At 47.5% G+C, this 17,073-nt stretch overlaps 1 protein-coding gene across 1 annotated transcript in view; it reads right to left on the bottom strand.

The window, feature by feature from the left end:
* The window catches only part of CELSR1 (cadherin EGF LAG seven-pass G-type receptor 1), a 267,623-nt gene extending 252,714 nt beyond the window's left edge, over positions 1-14,909 (bottom strand). The window contains exon 1 of the mRNA XM_077807853.1: positions 11,189-14,909. Coding sequence (XP_077663979.1) covers positions 11,189-14,909 — 3,721 coding nt within the window. The remainder of the gene's footprint in view (positions 1-11,188) is intronic.
* Between the last annotated feature and the right edge of the window lie 2,164 nt (positions 14,910-17,073).

The raw sequence follows: 17,073 nt of genomic DNA, 5'->3' as shown, positions 1-17,073 counted from the left end.
CTCATAGGAGTGGTATATTTTTGTTTCAATAGACAGGAAAACATTTTACTGCTAGGAGAGCAAAATATTTAATGGAAACATATTGACAATATAATGCTGTATTGAGATAAAGGAACCTCTACTACTGAAAGGTAAAAACAACAACAACTTAGGCACAGTGACAGATAACTCACAGCTATAAACTAGCTGTTTTTTCGTTAATTGTGATCACCAGAAAAAAACACCCAAATAAAATGTTCACTTTTTAAAGAATAGTATGGTCCAGAGTTAGTCTGCTACTCTACACTTGTGAGCCGACAGACACTAAAACTAAAGGCACATACAATCATTTATAAGGCCAAGAGTTCCCCTCGACCTCCCCAAGTGAAATGGAACAAACAGCATGGGTGAGAAAGGGAAGACGGATGCACCAGTTCTATTGCATACTCCCCACTTTCTCCTGAACCCCTAGAATACCCTCCACAAGTGCTCCGTAAATAGGGAGGGGCCACTCTTTCTACAATTATCCTCTTAATCAACTCTGCGAGATTTCCAGAAGTAGGTCAATGCTGACCACCAGTTAATATCCCTTCCACCTCTTGGTGGCCCCCTGCCCTCCAAGGAAGTAGATGGGGAGGGCAGAGAATGGCAGCCAAAGATACTTCAGGACAACTACTCTTCCAGACACTCCTCCCCTAAAAAGAAAAGTTTCCCAAAACATCAGTCTATAGTCTAGAGAATGAAGTTTGCAACATTTCAGGAGTACACATGACCCATCATGCCTAGGTGTATAGCCAATAGAATACTGGGACCTTAAACTCTGATGTTCTTTGCTTGGGTGTTACTCACTTAGACCAATGTTTTCAAAATTGTCCTCCAATTTTGGGTGCTACAGTTTCTGTGTCCTCAAGTTGAACTGACTTGGGTCTGATTTCAGGAGGGGCTGAGCACCCAAAACCCCAAGTGAAGCCAATGAGAGATGACAATCTCAGTACCTCTGAAAATCAGGCCACGCTGTTTAAAACTGAGCACCTAAAACTGATCCACCAAAATTAGAAGGCGCTTTTGAAAATTTGGCTGTTAAAGGTAGATTGTGTTAATAGCAGCCACTGGCCAGTAGGAGAGGTTCAGAGGAGAGATAGAAACATTGGGAAGTATTTTTCTCACAAACAGCAACTGCTACAGCCTGTGCACTCCCCTCACGGCTGGCAGTGAAGATGTGTGGTGTGGAGTGTGACATTACACTCCCTATTCTTCACAGAAATATTGTTATGATATGAATATGACATAACTAAGATGTGTTTTATGCAAGATGGGTCATGTGAGGTATCATTGAAAAGGTCATGATTTACTGAATGTGTTTATCCAATTTGTATGCATGTACCATTCCTGTGTCTAAAGTTAGGAATATTATCCACGTAACAATTACCCACACAGTTGTATGTGCTTGGGAAACGCCCACCAGACAGTAAACAATCAACCTTAATGGGCCATTAGGAAAAGATAATAAGTCTTCAAAGATGTGGATCCCACATCTTCCCAGGAGTTCTTTCCTGTGGACCTTGCAAATAAACCTTGTCTCATGACTGTCCTGACACTACAAGGTCATGTGATAACATAATCTGGTACAAAACACTGCTGGTACTTTTCCACTGGAAACAAAGGTTTCCTGCCTTATGTAAATTCTATTTAAGGATGGGAAGCAAGGCAATCTGGGCTCTCCATTTGCCTCCCCACCCGAGATGGAAGACAGCTGAAAGATCCTGAAGAAAGCAAGGAATTAAGCTAGGGGAAGGCAAGGGCTGAATCCAGGCTGAGAACAGGGGTTTAGCCTGTAAAGAGATATAACTAGAACTCTGAGCAGCAGAAACTCTGCAACCTGCCTAAACAACATTTAGGGTGAGAAATTACTATGTGTAATCTGTTTCTTTAGTGTATTACGATTAGTTTGCGTGTTTTGTTTTATTTGCTCAGTAATCTGCTTTGTTCTGTTTGCTGTTCCTTATAATCACTTAAAATTTACCTTTTGTAGTTAATAAACTTATTTCTTGTTTATAATATAACCCAGTTTGTGCAATTCATATGGGGGGGAGGGGAAGAAGCTTGCATATCTCTTTCCACATTGAGGGAGAGAGTGAATATTTATGAGCTTGCGCTGTGCAGATCTTTCTATACAGTGCAAGACAATATTATTTTGGGTTTATACCCCAAAGGAGGTGTGCATGTGAGGGCTAGGCAATCCCCAAGCTGATTCCTCCCACATAGAGCTGATCTCAATGTCCATTTGCAGCTGGGTGTGCCCCTACCTCTATGTAAGCTGGAGAAGGCTTGAGGGCCTGGCACAGCGGAACAGGGTAAGGCAACCCACGCTGGTGGAACAGGAGGAACCAGTGGGACCCCAGCACATCAGGTGGCATCCCGGATGGGGGGTTCAACTTACCACACGGTGGACAGATCATAGCCCCATGGAGTGTCTCTTGTCATTATGCAGTCAGGTAGAGCTTTGGGGCAGGGACCATTTGTATCCCTTCCTGTTTGTATACTTCTCAGCAAAATGGAGTGCCAATCCTGATTAGGCCATTTGGACACTACCACATTTTAAATAAATAATTATGACGATTCCTTCATCATTTGAGTAACGTAAACTTCCTACAACTCTGAGTTAGAAGACTTTATCTTCTAACACACAGCCATAAGTAAGAATTATGGACTATAATCATGCAGCTGTCTTTCACAGACAAACACAGAATGAATGTGATCAATAACTTGTTCCCTAGTCTTTTTAGTCTTCAGATTATTGCTGTTTCTCAGATTACTTTACCATGGGATGTGCCAGCTATTGCACTTTCAGAGCTTTTCAAGACCAACAAGAATGTTTCAATTCTAAATTGCAGTTTTAGGCTATTCCCACTACAAAGTGGATTCTGTGTCCACATGATTGTTTTGTAAGAAACCTGATGTGTCTGTACATCTTTTCCAAGCATCATGATAGGAATGGGGAGTATCAAAGGTCATTCATTCATAAGTACACTGTAATCTTGTAATTGTATATAACCTGCTGGGATGTCCTGGCCAACGATGTTCTACACTTACAGAATTTACTTCCCTAGTGGCTACAGGGAGCTCGCAGCAAGCAGTTCACGTGTTACTCCTTCCTTTGTTGATACCTGAAACCAGACCTTTTCCCCAAGCTACCAGTAACTTTGTGAATGATTGAAATGAAAGCAAGTTCTTGCAAAAAGGCAGAAACATCACTCATAAAAGAACTGGTTACTCTGCATAGCTGAAACAAAAAAAAACAAAAAAACCCTCAAGCCCTCTGCATCTCTGTAGGGCCTGATCCCAGATCACTGAAGTTACTGGCACAATTCTTCATGAATCTAAAAAAGCAAAATCAGCCATAAAATAGAGATGCAAAACCCCAAAGATGTACACAGTCTACACTTCCATAAAGCAATGAAACACCGGACCTCATCACTTGGGGCCAGATCATGCATTCTTTGCAAACCAAAAATGACCTTGCAAAGTTTTCCCCCAATTCCTCCTGTTGTATTTCCATGCCTTTTGTTCTTTTAATCTCAAACCCTGCTAAAAATATCATAGGTGTTTATACAGTACTTATCACTGTAGTATCTGCCCTCTGTCCAAGAGGAAACTGCAGCCTTAACTTCACCAATATGCAAATAATACACAACAAGGTGCGCAACCTTCTGTTCTATTTGTATAGAAAGTGACCAAACTGGTAATGGGGTAACACTGGCATAATGACTTTTTAACTACAATAATGAAAATTATCCCTTGACGATCACTGAGTTAGAATAATAAACATTTACTGCACCACTACATGAGTCTTATCTTAATTTGGGTTTGTTGGTGTTATAGTGACTTCATTAAATCCCACTTTAATATCTAACATAAGGTCAGAAGAACATAGAAGGAAATACTGTTAGCTCACATACTCAGTGGTTTATTTAAAGCACATAATTGAAAACAAACTTTAAGCACTGCCTTCTTTAAACATAACTATAAAATGCCAGCAATAACAACAACTTGATATATAATTTAATTGCTCTTATCTGCTACAAAGACAATGGTAAAGAAAACCACACTGAAGTTCCTTACTTCTACATTTCATCACAATTATAACTAAGGCTGCATGTCTGTCACAGGGGTCACTGAAGTCATGGATTCCGTGACTTTCTGTGATCTCTGTGACTTCTGCAGCAGCTTCTGCTGGCTCCCTGGGACAGCAGCAGTTTCAGTATGTGGGAGGGGGCTCAGGGCTGGGGCACGGGATTGAGGTACAGGGCGGCACTTACCTGGTGGGAGGCTCCCTGGCTTGTCCCTGCAGCACCTAGTCAAAGCGGCCAGGGGGTTCCACACACTGCCTGAGCATGCTGCCCCCACAGCTCCCATTGGCTGCGGTTCCCAACCAATGGGAGATGCAGAGCCAGCGCTTGTGGTGGGAGCAGCATGCAGAGCTCCCCTGACCGCCCCTCCCCTAGGAGCTGCAGGGACATGCTGGTCGGAGCCAGGTAGGGAGCCTCCCAGCCCTGCCAACCCTCCTGCTCCCCAGCAGGGATCCTGGGACACACACACACACACACACACACACAACCCTCGGTGCCCTGACCCAAATTTTAGTTATGGGTATATAGGAAAAGTAATGGACAGGTCACAGGCCGTGAATTTTTGTTTACTGCCCTGTGACCTGTCCATGACTTTTACTAAAAATACCTGTGACTAAAACGTAGCCTTAATTATAACAAAACTTATTTACAATTAAAGTGTAGGTGATGTGCAAAATTAGTAGTAAGTTAGATGCACGGTACGTTAAGAAATGTATGTACTGAATTTAGGTATTTGCTTTCAATATTGAAAAATAGTATTTTAGGTTCCGATCCTGCAATGTGCATTGGACAGGTAGACTACGGCTCCTGTCAGAGACCTGTTAACCAAGGTGGGTTCCACAAAGGCACAACATTCCACCTGCACACTGTAAATTGCAGGATCAGGGTCTTAGCTACATTGGCAATGAACTGAGGTCCATAGGAAATAATTCATAGTTATCTCCATCTAGCTCTTTTTAGAACACTTATCACCATGATACCAAGCACCTAATGGAAAACAATTTACAAAAAATTATTCACTTCTGGTAAAAGCACCTATGTGATTTAAGAGTCAAAGCCCCATTTTCAAAAGTGGCTTAGGCACACAGGAGCCTAACTCTCACTGAAAGCCATTGGAATTTAGGCTTCTAAATTACTTTTGAAAATAGGACGATGGCTCCTGTTCTAGGTGTTTTTGAAAATTTGACCCTAAACTTCAACCTCAAGTTTTGAAAAGGATTATAAATGGAATTTTGCAAAAGAAAAAGTCCTACAATACTCCCTCTAATTTACAAATTAATTTTTGATTCAGCTATCTTTGCTTTTCACTTTCTATGACCTATCAGAAAGTTTCTCCCACTTTCCCGAAGTGATGATTTTGTTTCTACTAATGTTACCAAATGGCAGCACCAATAACCACCAAAAAAATAAAATGGCAATAATTTCAAAGTGAGTGATGATCAGAACAGATTAGAAATAATCCAATTAATCATAATGAAAACAAAAATCAACCGGTGCAAAATGACTGCTGGCATTTAATTTTTTTACTTAGGGTTCTCTATTTTTTCCAATAGTCCTGTTTTTTTCCAGAAGAATCATCACAGGTTTACTAGGGAAACAGTTTTAAATAACATTTATCAAACTTAAATTCACCTATCACCAACAAGTAGAAAAGTTTATCAGAACAAGCAGCTGAAAGTCCCATAAACCTTGTTATTTTTATCCAGTTTCCATGTTTCCTGTCATCCCTGAGCGCTTAAATGATTGAATGCTTTTGGTAAAAATATTCAATCTTCATACCTTTAGATCTCTGAAACTGGAGTTAGCATCATGCTTAAATTTTGAAATATTTAAACTCTTAAAAGAGAAGTTACATACTGCAATGTTCTTTTGTCTTTTAAAAATATATTTTGAGAACATTTTCTCACAATCTGATATTAATACATTTTGGCAGTTTCAAGCTGATGTATCCCCAGAATTCAGAATCTAAAATTATGTGTTCTGGGGACAGTGGGTTGAAAAAATAAAATATTATGATTTGGGTTTAAAACACTTTAGACCCAAAACCAAGCCCTAAAAGTCTCCTTTGAAAAATACCTCCAAAAATCTCTACTGCAATCTGGAAAAAGAGATTTGATTAAAGAGGCACCAGCAAATGAGAGAGAAAAAAAAAAAATCACACTTCTGCCTGAAAGAGTTTTTCTTTAAACTACTTTTTCTACAAGTAATATTTAAGACTGTTATGAGAGAGAAATGTGAGAAATTTTTTTCCCATTTATTTCGTGCATTTGACTACATTGTTGTACAGTTATTTTCATTATTTTACCTTTGTATTCATTATGCCCCGGCCCTGCAAATACAGGTACATATACTGAACATTACTGATGCAAGTTGTCCCACTGAGATCAATGGGAATACTTATGACAGTAAAGTTAAGTGTGGGCACAACTGTTTGTGAGATCGGGCACTTAAAGTCCCATTGACTTCAACTGACAAGGGGATCCCTATGCAAGACTGGGGCCAGAATCAGTTTCCCACTCCTGTGTATTTTCCTTCTCACAGCCATAGGCGTGGAAACTAATGGTGTGGGATGGGGGTGAGGGGATGCTGCAGAATCCCGAGATTTTACACGGGATTCCAGCTGCCAGCCCTGCACCTGGGGTCCTGGCTACCAGCCCCAGCCCCCTTGCCCCTTTCTGCACTCCCCCACCCCAACCCGAGACATGGTCCTGCTCCAGGCCCCAGCTCTGGCGGGTGGTGCAGGTAAAAAGTTTGGGTACCACTGCTTTTCAGTTTCGCTGACTTTCAACATCCCCACTGTAAAAAGTGTTCCAGCACCGCTACCCACAGCACAAGAGGAAAAAAATATATATAATTTTTTAACACAGGACAATTGTACTATAACCGTTAAAATTAGCAGGGGGAAATTAGGGGCAGATGCTTTATCTAGAACTACCTTTAACTCATTTTTACAAACTGACTGGACTGCAAGTTGACGGTGTCCCTTTAATTTTTGCTCATGTTGTTATAGGTGAAGAGAAAGAATATCAGCTCATAATCCTGATAATTTTACTAATTTCTTGCTTTTAACAACACTAAAGCAATTGCAGATTCTAAAATTCAAAACCCTCTAGATCCCCACAATGAAATCCTGACCCCATTGAAGTCAATGGCAAAACTCCCATTAACTTCAGTGGGGCGAATATTTCATCCCAACTATTCAAAAATTCACACCTTGTGATCCCATACACAGGCAAGGGAAATATAAGTCCAGACCACCCCTTCCTGTAGAAAAGTCCAGAGCAGGTGTAAAATAGAGGACAACTGTGAGATTTCTTTGCAAACTTTCCAGCAGTGGGGGCTGGGACAGGATTTCTTCCCATTTTCCTGCAGAATAAGCTGAGGCCCAGAGATCCACTGCTATCCTGGTTCCCCTGCCATTTGCCCATGCCCTATGAAGGGAGGTTTCACACATGGAGGGGACTAGTCCAAAAACTAATTTTCCTCTGCCTTTCACAAAGATTCCCTGCTCGTTGCCAGAGGAAAAGGTGTACATTAGTAACAGTCATCCACACAACCTCACCCCTGCTAGGCTTCCTCTCTATGCACCTACCCCAGACTTTGTGGTGGGCTTTCAGAGGCATCCAGAGCAAGGAGAAACAGTGCCACAGCACAGGAAAATCCACACACAAAGGAATCCCTCTTTCTGAACTGTCTGGCCAGACTCTTAGGGCAGGTCTACATTACAGAGGGGATCCACACTCTGAGAACGATCCACCGGCGGTTGATTTAGCGGATCTAGTAAAGACCTGCCAAATCGACAGCAGATCGCTCTCCAGTCGACTTCTGTACTCTACCCGCGATTAGAAGGGAAAGGTAAGTCGCTGGGAGATTTCCTCCCGTCAACCCCCCGTGGTGCAGACTCCGCGGTAACTCGACCTAAGGTAGGTCGACTCTAGCTACGTTATTCACGTAGCTGGAGTTGCGTAGCACAGGTCGACTTACCGCGGCAGTGTAGACATAGTCTCAGTATGGCTTCTGCAAATATCTATGCTGTTGAAGGTGACCATGTTTTTAAATGAAGTGGGTCTCTCATTTTCAAATTTCACTAAATCTATAATTTCGTTTCCTGTTTTTTCCAGAGATTTTTTTGACAACTTTGGACTTTTGTTTGTGAAATAAAAACATGCATTTTGAAGTCAATTACAGATCAAATAAGAGAATGCTGTTTTATCCAAATGTCAAAGTTCCAAGTTAATGTAATTGTCTAGTACAAGGGTGGCCAAACCCTGGCTCATGAGTAGCTCTTTTACAGTTAAAGTGCAGCTTGCAGAGCCTCCCCCGCCCCTCCCCATTGTCCACCTACCAGACTGGAGTGAGGGGAGCTCAGGACCTCTGCCTTGCAGCGGGGTGGTGGAGTAGGGGCTTCAGTCCAATGGGGTGCACCTGGCCAGGCTCGGGGCTGAAGCAGGAGTGGGAAGGAGTGAGCCCTGGTAGGCAACCTGGCTCTCAAAATTCTGTTGTCATCTGCAGCTTGGAGAGTCAGTAAGTTTGGCTACCCCTGGTATAGTATGTCTCCTCTCATTTGTCTAAGACCTATCACATCTGATAAACTTAATTTTTTATTTACACACACTTATCCACAGAGCCCTCGCAGCAAACCTCAGATGTAGCCCATGTCAGTAGGTGAAAACACGATTGCACAGCAGCAACAGCATTTCCATATGTCCCCTAAGAGTCCATATACAGCTCAAACTCCCACAGACTCTGACAGGACTTTTGCCTGCATCAGGATTGCTTCCCTGGCTTGATAGGTAGATTAATGACCACCCAGCAGACACATTTTTCAGTTAACTACAGATAACAATGTTGATTATTTCACTCCAAGGCTGTCCTTCTCTCCATTTCACTTGTTAAAGAAAACTGGAGAAAGTGGAGAGGTGAGAGTTTCCTAAATGGAATCACAAGCTCTGTAGACCTCTGCCCTCTTAAATACCTCTATGAAGCAATCTTTTCCCACACACAGAAAACTTTTCAAAAACAGTATCAAACTGACTTTGATGCCTGCCAAAATTACTTAAGAATGCTAACTGATGAAAACGCCTCTTTGAAATATCCCTGGTGGGGGTGCAGCTGTGATAGGGATAACAAGTTTTGAATATTACAGAATATTAATATTAATTTTTAATATTATTCAGAGCTCACATTCTCATAAAATGTAATAACAATGCATTACTCGTCATAGTTGTATTACATGAGACCTCATAAGGCAGCAGCTTAACTGTGCTCTAAGCATTCATGACTTCATTTCCGTATTTTTATATGTATTTCACCCACTGAAATCTGCATAAATGGATGAAGACATTATTAGCATGAGAAAGGAATGCTATCATCTTCTACTTCTGTCCCATATGCTCTCCCCACCTAGCCCATTTTAATCACCTTTCCAGCCTTCTTGCTTTTTGTCCAGTTCTTTATCTCCTGCTGTTAGATAAGAAGCTACTGCTTTCTGTCAGCTGGTTCAGGCTGATTGTGACCATGTAAATCACCTGTATGCCTTATTTCAAACATGCAAGCCAATTGCCTGTTTCTCTGTAAGCTTTCAAAGAATGTGGAAGTAACAGTTATGAGCTATTTTACCAAAAATAGTTCCCTTCTAGCATTTTGCATGAACCCATCGCCAGATGACACACACTAATAACCCCAGTGACTGGAGTTAACACCACTTTCCTTTACCCTGCAGCAAACAAAGACCCTGATCGTGCAAACCTGACAGAGCATAGTGCTATCTACCAGGAGGTCCCACTTATCCCAGTGACACTACTAACAGTAGCAAGTGTTGCCACGATTGTGCTGTATTTAGATATCTGAATGATTTGTGTTAAGAAAAGATGTCATTGTACACACTTAGTACTTACATACCCTGTTTCACATAAAAGAATACAAATATTAGTGATAGGCTGCAGGGAAAATGTTGCTCATGATGGGCCTTTGAAGACAACAGGAGTTGCGCGGAATCAGGCCCATGATAAAGACAGCATAGTAGAATTTGGGGAGGTGATTAGTCATTGCATTACTGATGCACTGTACGTACCATAATTACAAAGAGTAATTCCATAATAAACAAGAAACTGAGGAGAAAGTGCTCTTCTTTTCTATGGGGATTGTCTCTCAAGTTATTTAAAATATTGTATTGTAAAACAAAACAGTAACAATTTAGGACTTGCATCCATATGTCAATTCACTGTATAATTTAAAGCCACTACTAGCACAATAAATAAATTACTGTGACTACATACTAGTTTAGTTAAGCCTAAAAGACAAAAAAGAAAACTTTCAATACTTATTTTGGTGACACTGTGTGCCAATGAACATCCTCAGTTACACCAAAGCAACCCCACTGAAATTAACTGTGTTATACAGCTATAACTGACTGTTTTTGTAGGAGTCATTTTCTAAGGATGTAAACAAAAGGCAAAAATTTTGGTTGCTGGTGCAAATGGGTGATGTTCTACCAACTTTACTAGAAAATATGACCCAAAATCTAAAGGAGATTTACCAGCCAACTTTCCCAGTATTCAAAAAGAAATAATCAAATCTTTTATCTTGCTGTTTAAAAAAAAAAATAGCAAACCCCCAACTCATATGTACAGTGCCCTCACTAATTTTACTTTTCACTGTTCTTATGTATAACTAATTATAGGAGTAAGCCTAAACATTCAATGTAAATCAATCAATGAGAGCTGTGCATTCTTGGTATCTTGAAAAATCAGGTCACTTATTAACTCTATGTATCCACATCTGAAAGTTTTAGCCTAAAAAGCTAACTATGCCCAAGGAATATATTTTGCCCTCAACCTCTATATGTTTTTCCCCGTCATTCAAAATATCACTGGCTCAATACACCTCAACATACTATTCATGTCAGTCCACAGCACATAGCTCTGATACATTTTTGTGGCTCCTCTCCAGAAATTTCACAAATAAGCCACTGCGCCAGGAAATGAAAAGTTGTATACAGTATGTTGCTGCCTGTACCAGTATGCTGGTCCAATAAACAAAATTCTCATACATTATTATCCCCTGCCAAGTTTTCTTACCTGAAACTGACACTATCATAATAGCCTCCAGGGGTCTGTTGTTGTCCAGATCTCGACTGAGTTTGAGTTCCCCAGTGGCAGAGTCCAACAGTAGCAGGTTCAACTCGTTGCCTTGAACAAAAGTGTAGGCCAGGCTGTCGGACACATCAGGGTCATAGGCTGGGATCTTGCCAATCACCCCAGAGGGGAAGCTGTTAGACTTGTTGGTCACATAGTTGTTGAAGAGGATCTGGAAGTCCTGCAGCACAGGTGGGTTGTCATTCTGATCCAACAGGCGAATGTGCACGGTGGCTCGGCTGACGAGAGGGGCTGAGGTGGCCTGCACCACAATCACATACTCCGTCCGGCTCTCATAATCCAGATCCACCAGGGCTGTGAGATCACCGTTGAGCAGGTCAAGCTGGAAGACCTCAGGGATGTTACCCTCCACAATCTGGTACATGATTTGTGCATTTGTCCCTTCGTCTGGGTCGGCCGCACTGATCCGTGCCACGATGGAGCCCACTGGGCTGTTCTCCTCCACAAAGATGTCAAACTCATCCTGTTCAAAGACAGGCGGGTTGTCATTGATGTCTAGCACGGTGACCTGGATATCCACAGAGGCTTTGAGAGGTGGGCTGCCTCTGTCCATGGCAAAGGCCCGCAGGCTGTAGACAGCCACGTTCTCACGATCTAGCTTGCGCAGCGTGCGTATCACTCCAGAAGTGGGCTCAATGTAAAAGTCTCCATCACCATCATCACCACCCTGGAAGGTGTAAAGGAGGCGGCCATTGAGGCCTGAGTCACGGTCGTTGGCAGACAGCTGAAGGACACTGGTGGAGAGTGGCACATCTTCAAAGACCGAGCCCTGGTAACGGTCACGCAGGAAGTGGGGGGCATTGTCATTGGCATCCAGGATAAGGATCTCCACGTAGGTGGTGTCAGATTTCTGAGGGATCCCATTGTCACGAGCTGTAATGGCCAACGTGTAAGAGGCCTGGTCCTCGTAGTCTAGCTCCATCAGGGTGGTGATAGTGCCCATGTCCGGGTCAATGCGGAATTGAGGAATGTTATCTTCCAAAATGTATGTGATCCTGGCATTTTCCCCTGTGTCTTCATCGGTGGCACCGATGGTCACAATAGAGGTGCCAATGGGCTTGTCCTCACTGATGCTCACTGTGTAATGGGAGCTCTGGAAGACCGGGCGGTGTGTGTTGGCATCGGTGACATTAATGAAGACCTGGACAGTGTCAAAGAGTGTACCATCTGACGCAGTAACTGTCAGCACGTACTGCCGCTCCTGCTTGTAATCCAGGGGCAAGGCCAGGGTGATCAGCCCACCCCCACTCTGGCTGGTGATGGCAAAGCGGTTCCTAGTGTTGCCACTGGTGATCTGATAGGTCACTACACTGTTAATGTCCCTGTCTACTGCTATCAGGGTCAGGACACTGCTGCCCACTGCCGCATCCTCATTCAGCCTGAGCTGATAGACCTTCTCTGTGAAAGTCGGGTTGTTATCATTGACATCCAGGACCGTGATGGCCACACTGGCTGAGGAAGTCATGACAGGCACTCCGTGGTCCCTAGCCTCTACCCCAAAGTGATAGTTCTCCACAGTCTCACGGTCCAGCTCAGCTGACACTGTAATCCATCCAGTGCTGTTATTGATCTGGAATGGGGACACCACACCAGGAGATGGGGACAAGTCTATAAGGTTGTACTCCAGACGGGCATTGTCTCCAGAATCAGCATCCACTGCCTGAACATGCAGCACCGAGTAGCCCAATGGCACGTTCTCCAGCACTGTGGCCTGGAAGGGGGTGCTGACAAAGATTGGGGCATTGTCATTCACATCCACCACTTGCACCGATACCATTCCACTAGAGTTAATCAGAGGGGGCCTGCCCCCATCCTGGGCTTTGATTCTCAGTGTGTACTCACGGATGGTCTCATAGTCCAGAGGATTGATCAGGTCGATGGCACCAGAGAAAGAGTGGATATAGAATTGGCCTTTGAGGTTGCCACTCACAATGCTGTAGTGCACCTGGGCATTGTTGCCCCGGTCCCGGTCAGTTGCCTGCACCTGCAGCACTTGGCTGTTCACCGGGGCATCCTCTGGCACCTGTACCAAGTAGCGCTTCTCACTGAATTGTGGGTAGTTGTCATTCTCATCCTCCACAGTGATGTGTACTGTAGCCGTGGCACTACGGGGACCTGGTTCCTTTCCTTGGTCATTGGCTTCTACCACCAGGTGATACTCAGAGACCTCCTCACGATCCACCGGGGCACAGGTCCTCACTACTCCAGAGCGTGGGTCGATCTCAAAGACGCCATCCCGGGCACCTGGCTCCAGCAGGCGGTAAAGCATGTTGGCGTTGGCCGGAGCATCCCCATCCGTGGCACGGATAGTCAGCACCTCGTAACCCACTTCCATGTTCTCCCGGATGGTCTCCCGGTACACAGGCTGCTCGAACACCGGCCCGTGGTCATTGGTGTCACTCACAGTCACAGTCAAGTAGGTGGTGGCTGAGCGGCGGCGGGGGGAGCCCTGGTCAGTCGCAGTCACCTTCAGCACGTGAGTGTCCTTGGTCTCCCGGTCCAGGCTGCGCGTGGTAACCACGCTGCCCGTCTCCGGGTCGATGGAGAAGTAGTCATTGGAACGCTCGTCGAAGAGCGCCTCCATGGAATACACCAGCCGGCCGGCCTCCCCCTCGTCCGGGTCCTGGGCCCGCAGGGCGATCACCCGGGTACCCGCAGGCTCGTTCTCGGGGATGGAGACCTGGTAGCTGGGCAGCTGGAACTGCGGAGGGCTGTTCGCACTTCTCCTCCTCCTCCGAGCCCCCTGGAGAGAAGGATCCCAGCCGCCCCGCTCCTCTGTCCACAATCCCTGGGGCCCCAGCAGCAGGGTGGGCGCTTCCCCCTGCCCTGCACCCACCGCCCCTCTCTCCTCTCCCCTCGCACCCACGGGCTCCCGTTCCCCCCAAGTCCCCTCCTCCTTCCCAGCCCCTGCCCCGGCGGACAGGGCGCGCTCCAGCCCCAGCTGGAGGAGGATCTCCCCCCCTGTCCTCCTCAAGGCACAGACCAGCTGCAGAGGGGACTCCTCGGCGGGCTGCAAGCAGCACCGAGCCCTCCCCCCTGCCTCCTGCTCGCTGCAGCCCCGGGGGTGGTGGTCCGGGCAGCTGCAGGCAGGGAAGCTGGTCAGGGCCATGAGGGCAGAGCGCAGGTCCCCGGCGGGCCCTGGGGGCAGGTGCCGGCTGGCAGCGGGGAAGCAGAGCGGGGCTGGGAGCTGCCCGGGGGAGAGCCGGGCAGCGAGCCGGGGCCGCGCCTGGCCCCCGCTGCCTGCCCCCCGGTACCGGCGGGGGCAGCCCGGGCTGTGCACGTAGACTGCCAGGCGGAGCGAGAGCAGCGCCCCGGAGCGCTGGGCGGCGATGCGCACGTGGAGAGGCAGCGGGTTGCGCTTCAGCCGCGCGCAGCCTGGGGGGCTCGCCGGGCAGCCCCCGCCGGCCGCCCCGCTCCGCCTCAGCTGCCCCGCGGCCGTCACTTCCACCGCCTCCCGCACGCGGCGGGCCGTCAGCGCCTCGTCCACGCTGTACAGCCAGCCGGGCCCCAGGGAGACATCCAGCAGCAGGTCCCCGGCGCGCCCGGCGCCGCAGGAGAGGTGCAGCTCCCAGCCCCCCGCGGGCACCAGCCGGCAGAGCAGAGCCAGCCACGAGAGCCAGGCGGCTGCGGGCACCGGCAGCATCTCCGAGTCTTAGGCGGCAGCAGCGATCCCAGCCAAAGGGCTCCTGCAAAATCCATCCACCCCCCTGGGCGGCTCATCCGCCCTCAGCCATGAGCAGCGGGGCCGGGGGACCGTGGCCTCGTCCTCCTCTGCCAGGCGGGGCCGCTCCCTCAGAGCCCCGCGGCGGGGAACATCGCTCGGGACCCGGCTGGAGAATTCCAACTTTTCCACCGTAAAGTTTAAAGTGAGTTCAAAATGGCTCCTCTCCTCCTCCCACTGCTGCTCCCAGCAGGGTGATTAGCATAAACCTGCTGCTTCAAAAACAATCGCACTCCTGCTGCCTGGTAGCCTCTCCCCGCCCGCAGCTCCCGTGGACCCGCTGCCCCGCTCGCGGGACCCGCCTCGGCAGCGCACGCTCCCCTCCAGAAAGTGAATCGAGCAGGGGCCGGTGTAAATCCTCGCAGTGGCCGCGGCGACTCTGGGATCAACGCTCGCGTCCCTCTCCAAGAGGCACAGTCCCCTGCAAACGCATCCCCTTCAGCCCGCTCCTACTCCCGAGCGGGGCTTCCCCTTTCCAGCTACTGCTCCTGGCTCTTGCGGCCGGGGCTGCTCCGCACGGGCAGCGGGTGTCCGTCCTGGGGAGCAGCTCGGAGAAGCTTTGTTGGCGTTAACAAAAGGCGCTCGATCTGGGGTGGCCGCGGAGTGACTCCCGGCAGGGTCGCCTGGCTCGTGCCGCGGAGTTTGCTTGTGTCCGGCAGCAGCAACATGTGCGTTTAAAACCCTGGGGAAGTTGCCCAGAGATCAGCTCGCAGCGATTTCCTGCTGCTGCTTCTCTCTGCCTTTCCCCCCCTTGTATTGTTCCCGGAGAGCGATTGAAAGGTGCAGGGTGTTACTATCTCTATGGAGACCACAGGTCTCTAAAGCTGGCTCGGGGGAGAGAAGGCTGCAACCAGGGCCCGGGGCGGAGTTTCCTCCCTTTGCATTCAGTGCAGCTGCAACCTGAAGGGCGGAGGCGTGGCCGGAGCGGGTGCAAAAGATATAATGAGCCTGTGAGAGAGTAGCCGGTGGCGCTGGATGACTCTTCTGCGGCTTGTGGGGGTGCAGAGCTCTCTGCTGGCCCCGGGACACAAATACAGAGATCAGAGAGAGCCGGGCTGTTGGCACGCCCCGTGTGCAGGCCGCTGACCTGCAGAAGAGACCTACTGACATTGGCTATACACGTGCTGGCTCCTAGTCTCCAGAAGCCAGGTGCAGCTCCCTCAGAGCATGGAGCTGTGAGAGCAACCTCGGCCTCACCTGCCTTCCAGCTGAACTCCAGTTGCGATCACATGCACTACAGCAGCTTCCCTGCAGCATGCCCATAAGCAACAGGCCTTGCTTTGGTGTGTTTTTGTTTGCAGGAAGCTGGTGCTTTTTTGTGCAGACCCCAATCTGAGAGCACAAGCAAAAAAATGAGAAGGACTGTTCTTGGAGCTGTGCAGCTCAGAGTTTGCTCCCCGATCCTGGCCGTCATAAGGGCATTAGCATGCCTGCACTGACCTGTCCCCCTATCTATGGCATCTGTGAATATGAAAACATTTATGAAGTTTTGTGTGCTGTGGGGGAAAAAAATCTTACTTCCAAATCGGTGTTCCTTTGTCCTTCATCTTTTTATTGCTTGGGAGACCTTTTCCACCTAGCCTATTGTGCAGGAGACAGCTGTAATGAGGGGGGTTGTCCATCAAAGAGTTGTGACCAATCTCTGTATGGGCTGGGCTGCATTGGGACATCTTGCTACACCCTCTAGGGATTGTAGGTAGTGATGGACAAAACAATCCCTTTGCTGCTGGAGTAATTGGAGCTAAACTTCTCCACATGTTCACTGCAACAGCTAGAACAACTCCATTCTACAGGATGTGGGTTTGGTGATCAGTAAATGGTATGCATGAGTGGCGGGTATTAAAGGGCAGGCTAAGCCTTCCCTACCCCAGGCCGTGGCTCTACCCATGTTCTAACTGAGGCCCTGCCTCTCTCCCCCTCTCCCCTGAAGCTGGCAGGGGCTCAGCTCCAGCCAACAGCCTGGAGCTCTGGCCTGCCAGCAGCCGGTGCTCAGGCCAGAGGCTTGGTCCAGCACTGGGGCTAGCCTGTGGCTCAGCCCGGCCAGTGGCTTGGGATGGCTGGGGCAGGGCTCCTCTGGCCACTGTGG

Source organism: Eretmochelys imbricata, chromosome 1 (assembly GCF_965152235.1).
Source record: "Eretmochelys imbricata isolate rEreImb1 chromosome 1, rEreImb1.hap1, whole genome shotgun sequence".
In the NCBI taxonomy this organism is placed as follows: domain Eukaryota; kingdom Metazoa; phylum Chordata; order Testudines; family Cheloniidae; genus Eretmochelys; species Eretmochelys imbricata.
This window is presented reverse-complemented; position numbering and strand designations above follow the sequence as displayed.